The sequence below is a fragment of the Halichoerus grypus genome, chromosome 8 (genome assembly GCF_964656455.1).
Source record: "Halichoerus grypus chromosome 8, mHalGry1.hap1.1, whole genome shotgun sequence".
NCBI lineage: Eukaryota > Metazoa > Chordata > Mammalia > Carnivora > Phocidae > Halichoerus > Halichoerus grypus.
Window position 1 is genome coordinate 104,633,852 of NC_135719.1, and position 15,922 is coordinate 104,649,773.

The following is a 15,922-nucleotide window of genomic DNA, read 5'->3' on the forward strand; positions in this document are numbered from 1 at the left end:
ACAGGTAAAATGTGTGGCACGGGTCTGACACATGGCAGGTGCCAATCACGTGATCCTTCTCCTTTCTCTCAGGAAAATATAAGTTGTGAGTGACTTCCTGTGTGCCATAAGATTGTGACGTAGGCAGCTATAGGATGCAGTTTTAGGAACTTCGAAAGAGCTCTAGGATTCCCCTAATATCCTATCTAATATAAAGTTTCATGTTATTATTTTACTTAAGTTCTGATCTTGAGAAAATGCAAATATCTGAAAAAGGAGGGCCATTGTAGACTCTAAATGACGTATTAATACAAGGCCACATCATACCTTGGAAAGAACACTCATTTGGGCATTCAGAGGTCTGAGCTCAAATCCCATCTCCTTATAACTAACTGTGTGATCCTGAGCAATTGGTTACCCTCTCAGCTTTTCTCCTGTACTAGAAGGAGGGTGAGGTACCCAATCGCCGTCTAGCTCTTTGGTGTCACACTGCTGTAAGTGGGGGCTCTGGAAAGCAAGTTCTGATGTGGAGCAGAAAGGAGAGAGCAGACATGTCTGGGCCCTTGAAGGACTCTTGAACTCCTGGGGAGATAAAGGACACCAAAGGACCTCGGAATGATGAGTGTGTGTGTTCTTTCCAGTGTCACTGTGGCTGCTATAAGGTGGTATAAGTAAATTGTGCTATAAGTAAAAACATTAGCACAATAAGTGGCAGAAAAGTTAAGATTTTGTGGATTACCCTTTCTTTAGGTGGCCGGGAAGATGGTAGGCATTCAGACTAAGCATGTCTACCAAAAGCAGCCAACCATCTTTCAAAATAAGGAGAGGGTCCTGCCTGGAGGAACTGGCAAGGAGAAGTTTTTGTGATACTACAGAAACATCGGTCTTGGCTTCACGGTGCCCAAGGAGGTGATTGAGGGCACCTATATTGACAAGAAATGTCCCTTTACTGGTAATGTCTCCATCCGAGGGCGGATTCTGTCTGGTGTGGTGACCAAGATGAAGATGCACAGGACCACTGTCATCCTCTGAGCCTACCTCCACTACATCTGAAAGTACAACCACAGGACCACGTCCATGCACCTGTTGCCCTGCTTCAGGGACGTCCAACATCGTCATGGTGGGCGAGTGCCAACCCTTGAGCAAGACTGCGCTTCAACGTGCTCAAAGTCCCGAAGGCCACTGGCACCAAGAAGCGATTCCAGAAGTTCCGAGACTAGACATCTGTTCAAACCCCTGAAGAAAATAATTTTCCCAGTCAAAAAGATTCTGTGGAGTACTTAAGTATCTTGAAATTCTGCCCTTATAGATGGGATAGACATAGACTCACACTGCTAACTGAAACATTCTATCTTCCATTCCTTTATGATCCACATTACTCTTATCTTTGATCTACCGTGAGTGCCACACGTTCATTGTGCCCAAGTGTGACAGAAATAGTCTTTAAAAATATACTTTCTGGTACACAGCAGGTACCTAACTAAAATTTGTTAATTCTCTGCACTTCTTCTACACCGCTAAGTTTTAGCAAGGGCAACTTAGAAATTTTCAGAGTCCATTCCAGTAAGGTTGGACCAGCTGGGGACACGAGGAGGAGAATGGAGAGTAGAAAAGGAGAAAAAACCTTCTTTCCATTTCTTGCTATTCCTTACCTGTGGGAGTTCTCCCCAGCTTCAGCTTCTTTTGACCCTTCCAGAACCTGAATTATGACCTACCTTCAGAGGTACCCGCATTAGCCAGGCAGCTTCTCTTCTCAAGGTGTGAGCCCCAACTTCATGGGCCCCTTCCTCTGAGCTCCTGATGAGCTTGGGGCAGCTGGGCAGCAGTCCGTCCACAGTGGTCAGAGCACCATCTTACCGGCTTTGTTCCTCTGAGTTGCCAGCTTCTAGTAATCCCACACTGGACCCTTTGGTGCCTCCCACCCCGTTGGTGGTAACTGCTTCCTGCAGTTATTTTCCTGGGTTCTCTTCATGTCCTATTTCTGCTAACATCTGTGGAACAACTGCACGTATTAATTCTCTAGTAAAATACCTACTGTGGTGTCTTATTTTGTTGCCTAGAGCCTGACTGATATTCTTAGACTCAATAATGTTACTAATTTACTCCCAATACTTTCCTCATTTTCAGAAAACTGGAAGGTATTTGCAATATATCTGCATTTTACAGGAGCAAGACTTGAGTCAAAGAAAATTTTTACTAGTTATACACGAGTAAGTTACTGCATGCTATTCATTCTATTGTAGTTTAATACAACAAATGTTTACTACCTACCTACTACGTGTCAGGAACTGTTCGGTGCTGGGGATGCAGATATAAGTGTCATTGTTCCTTATCCTTATGAGAGAAAGGAATTCCTACCTGTTGTATGGTAATAGGAGCTTTAATAAAGGATGCACAAGAGGTTGTGGGATCCTGGAGAAGGAGACTTTGTACACTGGGCTTTAAGAAAGTTTTTTTTTAAAGATTTTATTTATTTGACAGAGAGAGCAAGAGAGCACAAACGGGGGAACAGCAGAGAGAGAGGGAGAAGCAGACTCCCTGCTGAGCAGGGAGCCCGATGCGGGGTTCTATCCCAGGACCCTGGGATCATGTCCTGAGCCGAAGGCAGATGCTTAACTGACTGAGCCACCCGGGCACCCGTGGGCTTTAAGGAATTTAAGTGGACACTGGTATTCCCTGTGGGTTTTCAGAAACCATAAACAGAAGTATATCCTTGAAAGCCTGACGCAGTCAGTGCTTTATACAGAGCAGTTACACGTCAAAGGGTTGGGATGCTCTGGCAGATGCTCAAGGACAAACGTAGATCACTGGATTCTCTGTGTCCTAGAGTTAATCGCAAATAACCACAGTGAAGTTACTAAGCCAGGAGGATTTAGACTTGACAAACATGACCAGGATGAAGTCATATATCCAAAATTAAATGTCATATTTAGAGTGTGCTAAATCTTACGCTCACCAAAATTGCTGAGGAAAGAACTTGTGGGTGAAGATCATAACGATTTAATCAACTGTTTCACTCACATGTGGTGAATGGCTTTGGTTTTTTTTTAAGCTTCACCAAGTGATGGTTTATAGCTACACAGGACATCTGTTGCTTTTACCAGCTCAGCATCCATTTCTCCTTCTGTTAAAAGCCCAACCTTCCTTCCTTCTGCTTTGGCGATCTGTCTCGCTGTGACTGCTGTTTTAAGGCACCTTCCCGTCCATGGCCAAGGGATGACCAACCCCAGGCTGAGCAGATTCTCTTCCCTCAGAACCGGAATCTTGCAGAAGTGGATTCCTCCTGAGACCCCAAGAAGCCCTGGCTCCTGCAACTAGCTCTTCTCTGAGCCCAGTTCTGCAGCTTTTTCTTGAATCTACAACCACCAAAGGACAGCCAAAGAACCCTGACACAGAAGCTTAACTATCACTTAATTTATTTCAGATAGTTTCTTCTGCCTGGAATGCTTCTTACTGCCATCTTTCCATTTCCAAATACTGTATTTCCTCCAGAGATACGAACTAGTTTAATGGCTTTCATAGATATTTGAGCTATACTTGTAGGTGTCTGTTTATATGGTCGTGAAGGGACTGTCTGGATTCAGAGAGATGGATCTGGGATTCACCCCAACTTTCCAGTTAACTTAGTGTGTGAGCGTGGCAGCTTTAGGTAGGTAGGTGCCAATCAGATCTCCCTTCAAGAGAGAACCTGCTGTAAGAAATTAGTGAACCTTCAGAATCCAGCTCAGCTTTGTCCAAGGTTTCGCTTGGCTGCTCCCAGCTAATGACTGAGTTGCCTATGGTTTTGAAAGCTGAGTTCATCTTTTCTAACACGAAAATCCTCTAGTGGGCAGTCTTTGCTCTGGGGCTGCCCACTGACTGGCCAAGATGCTCTGCTCACAGAGCTGCACTGCAGTCTGAGGCTCTAGCAAATCCTTCTTCCTCCCCGTCTCAGTTCACGTGTGTCACATCTGCCGGAGCCTTCCAGCTTACTCCTTCTCACTCTTATTTTCCACACAGCTGGTTCCCCAAGTACGTCCCCTTCTGTGGAACAGTCTGTGACAAGGACTAACCTCTTTGGTTTTCTCATTTATAAAACAGGAGCCCCACTTCTGATATCATTGGGTTAATGTTGAAAATTAGAGAATATTCTTCCCAGTACAGGTCTTGGCATGGACTCCAATAAATGCTTTTTTATTGACGTACATGCAAAAAAAAAAAAAATGCATTGATCATCAGTGTACAGCTTGCTGAGAAGTGACAAATAGAACATTTCCAGCACCTCAAAAGCATCGCCTCAGGCCCTATCTCAACCAGTATTCCCTCACTCCTCCCAAAAGCAACCACTATCCTGTAGTGATTTCTAACACTACACTACACACTGCCTGTTTTGGAACTCCATTTAAGTGAAATCCTACAGTCTACTTTTAATGTTTTTCAATGTCTGGACTCTTACCTGGAGCCTTATGTTTATTTTGGGGGAGAGGTGTTGAAAGGCATGTTGTTGTCGTAGCTCCTTCTCCTTGCATTGCAGTATTTGATTTGTGAGCATCTCACAACTTATCCTTTCAACTGTAAATGGACATTTGGGTTATTTCCAGTTTTTGGAAACTATGAATAATGCGGTTATGAACAGTCTTCTAGGTCTTTTGGTAACGATGTTTTTGAGGCGTACACCTAGGATTGGAAATGCTGGCTGCTGAGATGTGTCCGTTGCGCTTGTTTTGCAAAGTGACTGTACCAGTTTCCACTCCTTCTGACAGTACATGAGCTCCAGCTGCCCCACATCCTCATCAACACTTCCTACTGTCCTCTTTTGTCATTTAGTCACTCTGGTGGGATGCGTAATAGTATTGCACTGTGGGCTTATTTTGTAGTGGGATTATTGTTTCAGTTTATGTTTCTCTGGTATCTAATGAATTTTAATACCTTTACAAGTATTTATTGACCCCTTGGATGTTCTTTTTCTGTTTAGCTTTATTCAGTTATACTTAAAATACCGTAAAATGTAGTCACTTTAAGTGTGCAGATAGATGATTTTTAATAAGTTTACAGTTGTGCAGCTATCATCACAATCTCATTCTTTTTTAAGATTTTATTTGAGACAGAGAGAGAGAGAGAGAGAGAGCACGAGTAGGGGGAGGGGCAGAGGGAGAAGCAGGCTCCCCACCGAGCAGGGAGCCCGACGTAGGACTCGATCCCAGGACCCTGAGATCATGACCTGAGCCAAAGGCAAACACTTAACCGCCTGAGCCACCCAGGTGTCCCATCATTTTTTTTTTTTTAAGATTTATTTATTTATTTGGGGGGGGAGGGACAGAAGAAGAGGGAGAGAGAATCTCCAGCAGACTCGCTGCTAAGTGCAGAGCCTGAGACTGGGCTCGATCTCACAATCTCAGGATCTGAGCCGAAACCAAGTCTGACACTCAACCAACTGAGCCACCTAGTTGCCCCCCCAGTCTCATTTTAGAACATTTTCATCATCTCAAAAAGAAACCTCGTGCTCACTTACAGTCACTCTCCCTTCTCAACCCCTGCCCCTAGTCTACCCTCCGTCTCCATAGAATTACCTTTTCTGGACATTTCATATAATCATTATAATATGTGATCTTTTAGGACTAGTTTCTTTGACCTAACATATTTTTGAGGTTCATCTGCATTGTAGCATTTATCAGTGTGTTGTTCCTTCTCATTGCTGAATAGCATTCCATTGCATGGATAGAACATATACTGTTTATCCATTTACCAGCTGGTGGATATTTGGGTTGCTTCTACTTGGCTATTATGGATAATGTGCCTTTGGGCGTTTGCATACAAGTCTTTATGTGGATGTGTTTTCTCTTGGGCAGATACCTAGGAGTGGAATTGCTGAGTCATATGGTAAATCTATGTTTACTATTTTTAAGAAACTGCCAAACTGTCTTCCAAAGTATTGTGCCATTTTACATTCCCACTAGCAATGTGTAAGTGCCCTGGCTTCCCCACAATCTCACAGTATTTGTTTGTCCTTTTTATTTTAGCCATTTTGGTGGGTGTGTAAAAGTACTGCGTTGTTTTAATTTGCATTCCTCTGATCACCAAGGAGGTGGAATACATTTCCATATATTTATTGACGATCTGGATATTACCTTTTGTGGTGTGCTTGTTCAAAATTTTTTGCCCAGGGGCGCCTGGGTGGCTTGGTCGGTTAAGCGGCTGCCTTTGGCTCAGGTCATGATCCCAGGGTCCTGGGATCGAGCCCCGCATCGGGCTCCCTGCTCAGTGGGAAGCCTGCTTCTCCCTCTCCTTCTGTCTGCCGCTCTGCCTACTTGTGCTCTCTCTCTGTTAAATAAATAAATCTTTAAAAAAAAATTAAATTAAAAAAAAATCTTTTGCCCATTTTTCTATTGTCTGCCTTTTTTGTTTTTAAAGATCTTATTATTTTTTTAAGTAATCTCTACACCCCAAGTGGGGCTCAAACTCTCAAACCTGAGATCAAGAGTCACATGCTCTACTGACTCAGCCAGTCAGTCCCCCGTCTGTCTTTTTTCTTAATGATTTGTGGAAGTTCTTTTGGGTACATGTGGACATATGTAATGCAAGCCTCTTCTCCCATGTTGTGGCTTGTCCTTTCCTTCTTGTAAGGGTGTCCTTAGATAACAAGAGTATTTTAATTTTAATTAAGTCCATTTTATCTAAACTTTTTCTTTTATGGTCAAAGCCTTAATGGTCTGTTTAGGAAATCTTTGCTTCCCCCAAGTTTGTGAAGATATTATGTTTTATTTTAAAAGCATTATTGTTTTATATACCTTAGATCATTTACAGTCTATTTGGTACTTTTGTTGTGTGAGGTAGAGTCAAGATTCCCTTGATTTTCTGTTGTTTTCAATATAATTGAAAAGGCTATTCTTGCTTCACTCCAGGGCAGTGTATTTGTCAAAAATGAGCTAAGTGTGCCTTGTTTCTGGACTCATGACTGTATCTCATCGTCTCTCTTCATGCCAATGTTGCTCTATCATCTCTTGAAATCTGGTAGCCTAAGACTCCCAGGTTTGTGTTTCTTCTTCGAGATTGCCTGGAGTATTCCCGACACTTCGCATTTTATGTAATTTTAGAATCAATTTGTCAATTTCTATAGAAGTATCTGCTGGGATCACACAGAATCTTAACATCAACTGGCAGCCTTACAACATCAAACCTAATTCTGGGGCACCTGGGTGGCTCAGTTGGGTTAAGCGTCTGCCTTCGGCTCAGGTCATGATCCCAGGGTCCTGAAATCGAGCCCTGTGTCAGGCTCCCTGCTCAGTGGGGAGTCTGCTTCTCCCTCTGCCTCTGCTCATCCTCCCCCCTGCCTTGTGTTCTCACAAATACATAGAAATACAATATCAAACCTAATTCATCAACATGGCATCCTCTGCCATTTATTTAGGTCTTCTCTAATTTCAGTGATGTTTTGTTAGTTTTAAGTATACAGATCTTACATCTCATTTTTTCTTATCTGATAGTTTTCTGTAATGTAAATGGAATCCTTCTAAAATTTCATTCTCTATTACAGATATGTTGACAGTGCATCTAGCTGTTTTTCCAGATTCACTTATGATTTCTAACAGTTTATTTGCAAATAATGGTATTTTTATTCCTTCCCAAACCTTTTTTTTTTTTTTAAGATTATTTATTTATTTGAGAGAGTGAGCTAGAAAGAGCACAAGCCGGGGCAAGAAGTAGAGGGAGAGGGACAAGCAGGCTCCCCGCTGAGCATGGAGCCCAATGCAGGGCTGGATCCCAGGACCCTGAGATCACCACCTGAGCTGAAGGCAGACACTTAACCCACCGAGCCACCCTGGCGCCCCCTTTACAATTCTTTTAATCTTTCATTTTTAAATTTCTTAGTTTTCTAGGTTCATTGAAGTGACTAGGATCTCTAGTACAATGAATAACAAGTGGTGAAAGTGAGAATATTTGACTTCATTCCTGATGTCAATGTAGTAGATATTAAAAAAATGTTTCTTGCTTTCTCCTAAGATCCTTTAGGAACAGTCTGCAATTTCTCAGTAAAATCTAACATGATCCCTTCTGCTAGGTTTGGTATGGGAGCTTCTTGGACCTTCAGTACAAGATACTGGTTATTTCTGTAATGAAAAAGCATATAAGGAACTTGAAAAAAGCAGAATTAAAAAAGCCCCATGGTAAGTTTACCAATGTATGATATACATACTGAAAGGACAATTAAAGAATGAAAATGCACTCTTTATGACCTTAAGTGAGATTCTTGGTGAAAAGTAAAGGAACCAACTTTTTTTCTTACCTTGACCAAGAAACTTTCTGAACATGATCACACTTAATCCTCCTAATAGCCACGTGAAGTGGCCATTATTTTCCATCAACAGATAAGGAGATGGAGGCCCAGGCAGCTTGAGTAAGTTGTCTAAGTGGTTAAGTGCTATGGTTTGGCTGGCTAGTAACGACTGAGTGTTACACCGACATGTATAATCTCTATGTGCTGTAGAAATTCTGAAAACCAGAAAGTAGTCTGGCTTAAGCAGTGAGAGCTGTCGTGCAAAACTTATAGCTTGAACTGAGTGACCTGAGTGAAGTAAAAGGTTTACATTTTTGGTGACAAATCAAAATTTCAGGGTGGGAGAGCTTATGAGTCAAGCAATGAAACTGGAATGATCATGGCCTCTGGGTGCCATTGTTCCAGGGTGCTTGGTGCTTGGTGGAATTGTGGGAAAGAAGGATAGACAGAAGACTTAACAAAAAAAGAAGTAATTTGATGAAAATACTTTCTCTCACAAGAACTTGTGGGTTTACTTACCCTAGTTTTTCCTTCCCAATTACTATGCCTCCTTCCACATTATTCATACATTAACTATAATCAGTATTTATCGAATGCCTACTATGTGTAAGGTACAGTGTAAGAAGCTGAACTTGTTATATATATTTGTTCATACTGTTTGTGTTATGTAACAGTGGTTCATACTTTTAAAGTTAAAATTTTCTTTTACATTAAACACCGGGACGCCTGGGTGGCTCAGTCAGTTAAGCGTCTATCTTTGGCTCACTCAGGTCATGACCCTGGGGTCCTGGGATTGAGTCCCGCATCGGGCTCCTTGCCTTGCTCAGCAGGTCAGCGGGGAGCCTGCTTCTTCCTCTGCCCCTCCCCCTGCTCTCTCTCTGACAAACAAGCAAATAAAAATCTTATTAAAAACAACAAAAAACCCCAAAATAGGCATGCACATAAATAACCAAATAGTCCTTAAAGTTTGTCACCCAAAATACGTGCCCCTCCCCCACCCCTCACCTCAAAAACTTTTAGATTATTTTACTTCTGTCACTAAGTAAGCTATTTATTTTTATTTTTTTTTTTAGGATTTTATTTATTTGACAGAGACACAGCGAGAGAGGGAACACAAGCAGGGGGAGTGGGAGACGGAGAAGCAGACTCCCCGCTGAGCAGGGAGCCCGACTCGGGGCTCGATCCCAGGACCCTGGGATCATGACCTGAGCCGAAGGCAGACGCTTAACAACTGAGCCACCCAGGTGCCCCTATTTCTTGATTTTTAACTTTTAGGTATTATCCATTTATTTCCTACTGTGAAAGATGATGATCTAGGTAAGTTTTCTACCTTACCTCTACAACACCATGTCCTCTCCCACTTCAACTATGCTGCAATTTTGATTAGATGAGTATTTACTGTTAACAATATGATGCCATTCAACCCCTGGTCGTAGTTGACTTTTTCTTTTCTATACACTATTTTGCTTTCCTGTTTATTTCAGTTTTATATAAGAAACAATACCATCACTGATTGAACCCTGGGGCCTTGAAAAATCCCTTCCACCCACCTGTGATTTCAGGCACTGAGGCAGTGGATGGTTCTAAATGGGCTCAGATTTACCTCATAACTCTTTCAGCTTTCTGCATCAGGGCCTTCTCTGACACTTAGGGAGCTTACCTGGCCAAAGTGCCAGGTACAACTTGGTACACTTGGAGATAATGCCCTGGCAGCAACTCTACCATGAGGAGTGAGAATCTGTAGATAAAGGCTCCGGCCACTTGTCTTTCAGGAGACAATTATGGGAGCTATCATACAGCTTCTTAGAAGACTTGGTAGAATCCAGCTGCCATTGTCTACATGGCAGTGACTTCAATAATGAACTCTTCTATCAACCTTTCCCACTTCTCCATCTCCGTATCAGAAGTCCCTCAGGCCTATTTTCTGGGGTCTCTGAAGTAAATGATCTTACCTTTGTTCTTTTCTCAGTCTGTCTTAGGAGAAACTTCTTACTCTTTGCTAGTAGTTTCACTCTTAAGATACTGAGATGCATCAGGTATTTTACCAGTTTATTCTTTCTGAAATGGTCTCTCCAGGAGCTTCTAATATGCTTCCGTTATGTTCTCTATGCCTGGTCTAGTGTCATCCTTGGATACCCATCACCATCAACGGGATATCTCATCCCTTCATCTCCCTCCTGTGTGGAATCCCATTTTCTGCATCTTATGTCTTCATTTATGCCCTGATTTTTATGAAGCACATCCTCTAGTAGCTTCCTGAGCAAGGCTATCTGGGAGGTAAGGTTTTTTAGAGCTTGTACTGCTAAAAATGTCTTCATTTTTACCCTTAGGTTTGATTAATAGTTTATTTGGGTCCAGAATTTTAGGTTAGACATTTCTTTCTGAATTTTGAGGGCAATGCTTCTGTTGAACTTTGATCCTGATTCTTATTCCTTGGTATAGAACTTGCGCTTTTTCTTTGGAAACAGATCTTCTCTTTGACCCCAGTGTCTCTGAAACTTCACAATGATATGCTTTGGTATAGGTTTTTGTAATCTACTGTTGTCTTTTCATTCTACAATCTAAAGTTCTTTAGTACTGGAAAAACTTCTTGAAATACTCCACTGATTTCTTCCTTGTTGTTTCTTTTTGGAAAGACTGGATAATGGGCCTCCTGGGTTATTAATCTTCTTAACTTGCCCCCAGTGTTTCCATTTCCTTTTGTTTTATATTCTGAGAAACTTCTTCAAGTTTTTTTTTTAATGTTTCAAGTTTTTATTTAAATTCTAGTTAGTTAACATTTGCTTTAATACTGGTTTCAGGAGTAGAATTTAGTAATTCATCACTTATATATAACACCCAGTGCTCATTACAGAAACTTCTTCAACTTTATATTCTAAACCTTCTATTGAATTATTCAGCTATGCTATCATATTATTTTCTAAGAGCTTTTTATTTTTTTAAAGCTCCTTTTTTCATTTCCTACTCTTGATTCATAGCTACATCTTTCAGAATATATATTTTTCTTTTGACATCATCTTGGATAGTCTATTCCCTCTAAGTGCTTTTTTCCCGAAAACTGTTTTCTCCCTCTTATGTGATAGGTTTTCCTCAGAGATTTTATGTCTTGGTTGTTTTATCATTATTAATAGCATAGGACTATAAGATGAACTGCGAGCTCTGGATGCATGGGGTGGTGGGCATGTTAACTATGATTTTCATGTCGGGATCTATTTAGGTCTTTCCACTTGAACTGGCTAGATTGCACAGAGAAGACTTCGAATATTGTTGGGATGGGAAGGTCTGGCTGCCAGGATTCAGTGAGAGAAGGAGGACACTGGTCTTTGTATCTAGTATGTAAATATTCTGAGTACGGCCGCCTGCCATCTAGTGTTCCAGTGTCCTTCAGTTCAGAGGCCCCTTTTAACATACCCAAAATAAACAAGCACACACTTACTGAAATCAGATCATATGTGCATTTTTAAAGAAAATTTACTTTATATTTTATTTGCATAACATTTTTTTGTTTGCATAGTGAAAAGAACAGAGTCACAAGACTCATGGTCTGGCTCAACCAACTTGCTGTGTGAACAGGGTAAATCTCTTAACCTGGCTAAACCCTTATTTCCTCATCTGAAAAATGGAAATGATAATACTATTTTACAGAACTGCTGAAGACTGACTGAGATTGTTATACTGTTGTCCTCTCAAGTAACTGCTGAATATAGTCTATACTTTGCTATTGCTAACCCCTTGTTCATCGTCTCAATGCTAACTGTTCTCAGTAAATGCATTAAGACAACAGGTACCAAAAGTGACACTTTAATTTTGAATACTAACAATAGCAAAAGAGAAACTCAATAATGGCCCTATCCTTTCTTATTTTTAGAATACTGGTTTTTATAATACTTATTTATACTATCCCATCAGGAATTCAATTTTATTTAAAGATTTTTTTTTCCTTAAACCTACTCAAAATGAATACCTACATATGTGAAAAAACCAAGATTACACATGTAGCTGCTTTACAGTTTCCCCTCTGGTATAGTATAAGTAAAATACATATCACGGGCAGTTAAATACATCCCCCCTACATCAGGGATGATCAAATATATGAATATTAATTTATTATGCATGATCCCTAATGTAAAAAAAAATCACAGGTATATTATACTGCTTGTCAAGAATACATACACATGGTAGTCACGTCTAGACACACACACCCCTCTAACAATATTTCAACCATTATCAGTATCTTCTGTATGACCCCCTGCAACTATTATAATTGAAAACACAAAACTCCCCTTTAAGGCAATTCTGGATGATCCTGTATTATAAAATACTTGTGTTAAGCAAAACTGCATGTATGTACTGAATCCAAACACACTGCCTTTAACCCCTCAAAGTACTACTCTTAAAAGTTAAACAAAATTTTTATACATTATAAAAAAATTTAAACTGCTCTGAAACCCTCCTTTGCTAAAAGTTACATATATCACACCACTCCAGCAAGAGATTAATAAATAAGGATTAAATATTCTATTTTACAAAAACATACAGAATGGCCAATGTCAAAGTGAAAGGCTTATTTGATAATTTTTTTTTATCAAATTATGTTCATTAAGAAGGAATAAAACATGGTATAAAATAAGAAAACTGTCACTAAATTTATCCCTCTGAAGATAATCACGAGTTGTTATCTAAAAATATCATGGCACCCTTGTTACAAACATTATTTTTTTAAAAGACTGTGTTTCCTGGAACTAGAGGACTATTTGTCTCATAGCTTTTATTAAGCAAACTTGATATAACCACCACACAGTGGCAAGAGATAGAACAGCTGTTTCCAGCTACAGAAAATATTGAATTCTACCTTAAAGTACAGATTATTTGAGATATAACCCATAAAAGTTAAAGTAAATCATAGTGTAGTTTGTACTGAACTTAAGATATTTTTGTTGATTTCAATGGAGTATAGTCATTTTCCTGTCATTTGAGATCAGTTTTTGTTGTTTAGTAACTATTTTCATGTCCAGCCAAGATGTAAAGATTGCTGTGTGCAGTAGGATTTTCTGTTGGCCTGCTTTCCAAAACGACAACCCTGCAAATAAACCAAAACAAAAGGCTTGTTTAAAAGTAAAAACGGAGACTGCATGCTTCATTCAAATACTAATATCAAACCAGGAAAGAATATCATTGTTCATATTCTCATAAAGATCACAGGTGCACTGTCAAATTCAGCTTTACACTTTGAAGGTTAAAAACAAAACTGAATAATAACTGATGAATTTATGAATATAAAATACTGAAAACATTTCAGGACAGTCTCATTATCTTACTCCAATTAAAACCAAATTTGCTTACTTGTATATGCCAATAAAAGGTATAATAAAGCTTTAGAACACAACTGATTCTAGAACAACATGAGGGTTAGGGGCACTGATCCCCTGCACGGTTGAAAATCCATATATAACTTTTAACTCCCTGCAAACTTAACTATGAATAGCCTACTGTTGACTAGAAGCCTTACAGATAACATGAACAGCTGACTACCACATATTCTGTATGCTTTATGCATTTACATACTGTATTCTTACAGTAAAGTAAGCTAGAGAAGAAAGTTATTCAAAAAATCCTAAGAGAAAATACATTTACGGTACTGTACTGTATTTATTGAAAAAAAATCTGCATGTAAGTGGACCCATGCAGATCAAACCTGTTGTTCAAGGGTCAACGATATACACTAACAAGAGGGGGGTGAAAGAAGAGCGTAGAGAAGAAAACAGGATTCTAAGAGACACCCATCCAAATACTGATTCTGTGACCAGCCTGAACTGGAAGATCAGAGGTTTTTCGTCCTTGCCTCACAACTGATGCCTACTACCATAGCCAATTTTGCTGCAGTAACAACTTTTGGTGGGAAAATAGGAAGGGAGGGGTATTTTATGAATTGTAGAGGTAGACAATATAGACTTTGGAGAACAAAAGCTACTAAATTTTTTTCCTAAGATGGCACAGTTTTGGAATTTGTCTTTCATTTTGATCACAGAGACCACATAATTCCTTCTAATTTAGACTGACTTCAGAAACGGAGTCAAATGTTTTCTGATACAAAAATGTCAGGAGGTGCATATTCTTTTGGGTTTATGTAGTGATAGTTAATAGAAGATAACAAACCAGGAACAAATGATGAAAATGAAGGGACCTGAAATATGTCATGGTACTAGGGGCGTGAACACACTTTGTTTTGGCTGACTATAACTATCTCTAGAATCACGATCCTCACACTGGTGAAAAGATTGCTGAATCGAATAATTAAATTCTTCTTCTCTATCTCAATAAAGATACTAAGAAATTTCTCTTCGTTGCTGAGCCTTCTAAGAATCTTGTTTGAAACAGTTACAGGGTGATAATATAATTAAGAACACAACTACTGAACTCCTTTGGTAATGAAATTAAAACAACCAAACTATTACCTGTCTGATCCCAATAAGCGGAAAACTCTTGTTTCATCTGAAATCTCCTGGGTAACCTACGAAAAGAAAATACCTATAGTCATACCTTCATCCCCATATTATTTAAATCATAATTTAAAAACCATTTAGACAGAGCAATTTTTGATAGGCTCAATTCCTCAAATGATATAAATTTTAGTAAGTTTTTTTTTTGACTGCCTTATTATTAAGAAATAAATGAACATTTATGGAACATCTGGTATTGGTCAGGTACTTTCCTGAGGAGAATTCTTTGTGATATATAATTCCCATATTATTGGGGAAAAAACCCACTAAGGCTCAGAGAAGTTGAATAACTTGCTTAGATTATATAACTGGCAGACCCAGGATTTGAATACAGGTTTGCTGAACTGCAGAGCCCCTCTTTCTTCCTTTCCCTCAGTGCAGATGCTTGACGTGGCATCCCATAGCCCACCTGAGTTCCACAGAGCTGTGCTGGGCACTCCCAAGTACTAGTGTCTTACTTAGTGTTATCTATGGTATTCCTCTGCTCTGTTTTCTCCAAAGCTGTAGAAGGTATACAAACTCATGTGCAGGTACTATTCCAAAGTGTGGGGAGTTTATACCGCTGGGAATAACACTTAATCAAAAGAGACAGCAGTTGGCGTATAAATGCACCAGCCTTCCCACCTGAAGTATGCTCTATATCCTTCCTCAGTGGTCCCTTTACGGTTAAGCCCTGGCGCCCATAGTGGGAACCAGTTTATTAATATACTCTTTACTGTTTTTTTTGTGGTTGAATGGTTGAGTAGTACTTTATGAATATCACAGCTAGGCCCAAATGAAGGATGAGAAAACAAAAAGAAAGAGGTAAGCAAGATGAGTTAAAAATAGGAAATAGAATTTGTACGTGATATAGTGAGCAACAGGCATTTTCTGTAGATTTCTAACCACAGGAGTGACACACTGAGAAAAGCATCTAAGGACAATTAATTTTATGGCAGTAAGTAGGACTACAGGTTTCATTAACTGCAGGGACCTGGTGACATTTAGTCACATGAGTAACTAGATAAACTATGACATATCCAAAGACAGCTGATTTACGCTATTTTCTCTTGGAAGCATTCTGACTCCATATTCATGTAAGAGGTACAAATAATCAGTCACATATAAATATGAGCATGGATAAAACTAAAGATAATTCAAATAGAAGACTTTCAGTTTTAAAATAAGTCCAAAAATGTGTGAGACAATT

General features: G+C 39.7%; 1 protein-coding gene and 1 pseudogene across 6 annotated transcripts in view; one reads left to right on the forward strand and one right to left on the reverse strand.

Moving 5' to 3' along the window:
• Positions 1-738: 738 nt before the first annotated feature.
• LOC144378758 (small ribosomal subunit protein uS17 pseudogene) lies at positions 739-6,444 on the forward strand (annotated as a pseudogene).
• A 5,242-nt stretch (positions 6,445-11,686) lies between these two features.
• The window catches only part of MAP4K5 (mitogen-activated protein kinase kinase kinase kinase 5), a 107,893-nt gene continuing 103,657 nt past the window's right edge, over positions 11,687-15,922 (reverse strand). For all 6 annotated transcript variants that reach the window (XM_078053659.1, XM_078053656.1, XM_078053657.1 and 3 more), the window contains 2 exons: positions 14,689-14,744; positions 11,687-13,313 (listed from right to left, as the gene is read on the reverse strand). In XM_078053659.1, the coding sequence (XP_077909785.1) occupies positions 13,226-13,313; positions 14,689-14,744 (144 nt within the window). In that variant the 3' untranslated portion in view covers positions 11,687-13,225. The remainder of the gene's footprint in view (positions 13,314-14,688; positions 14,745-15,922) is intronic.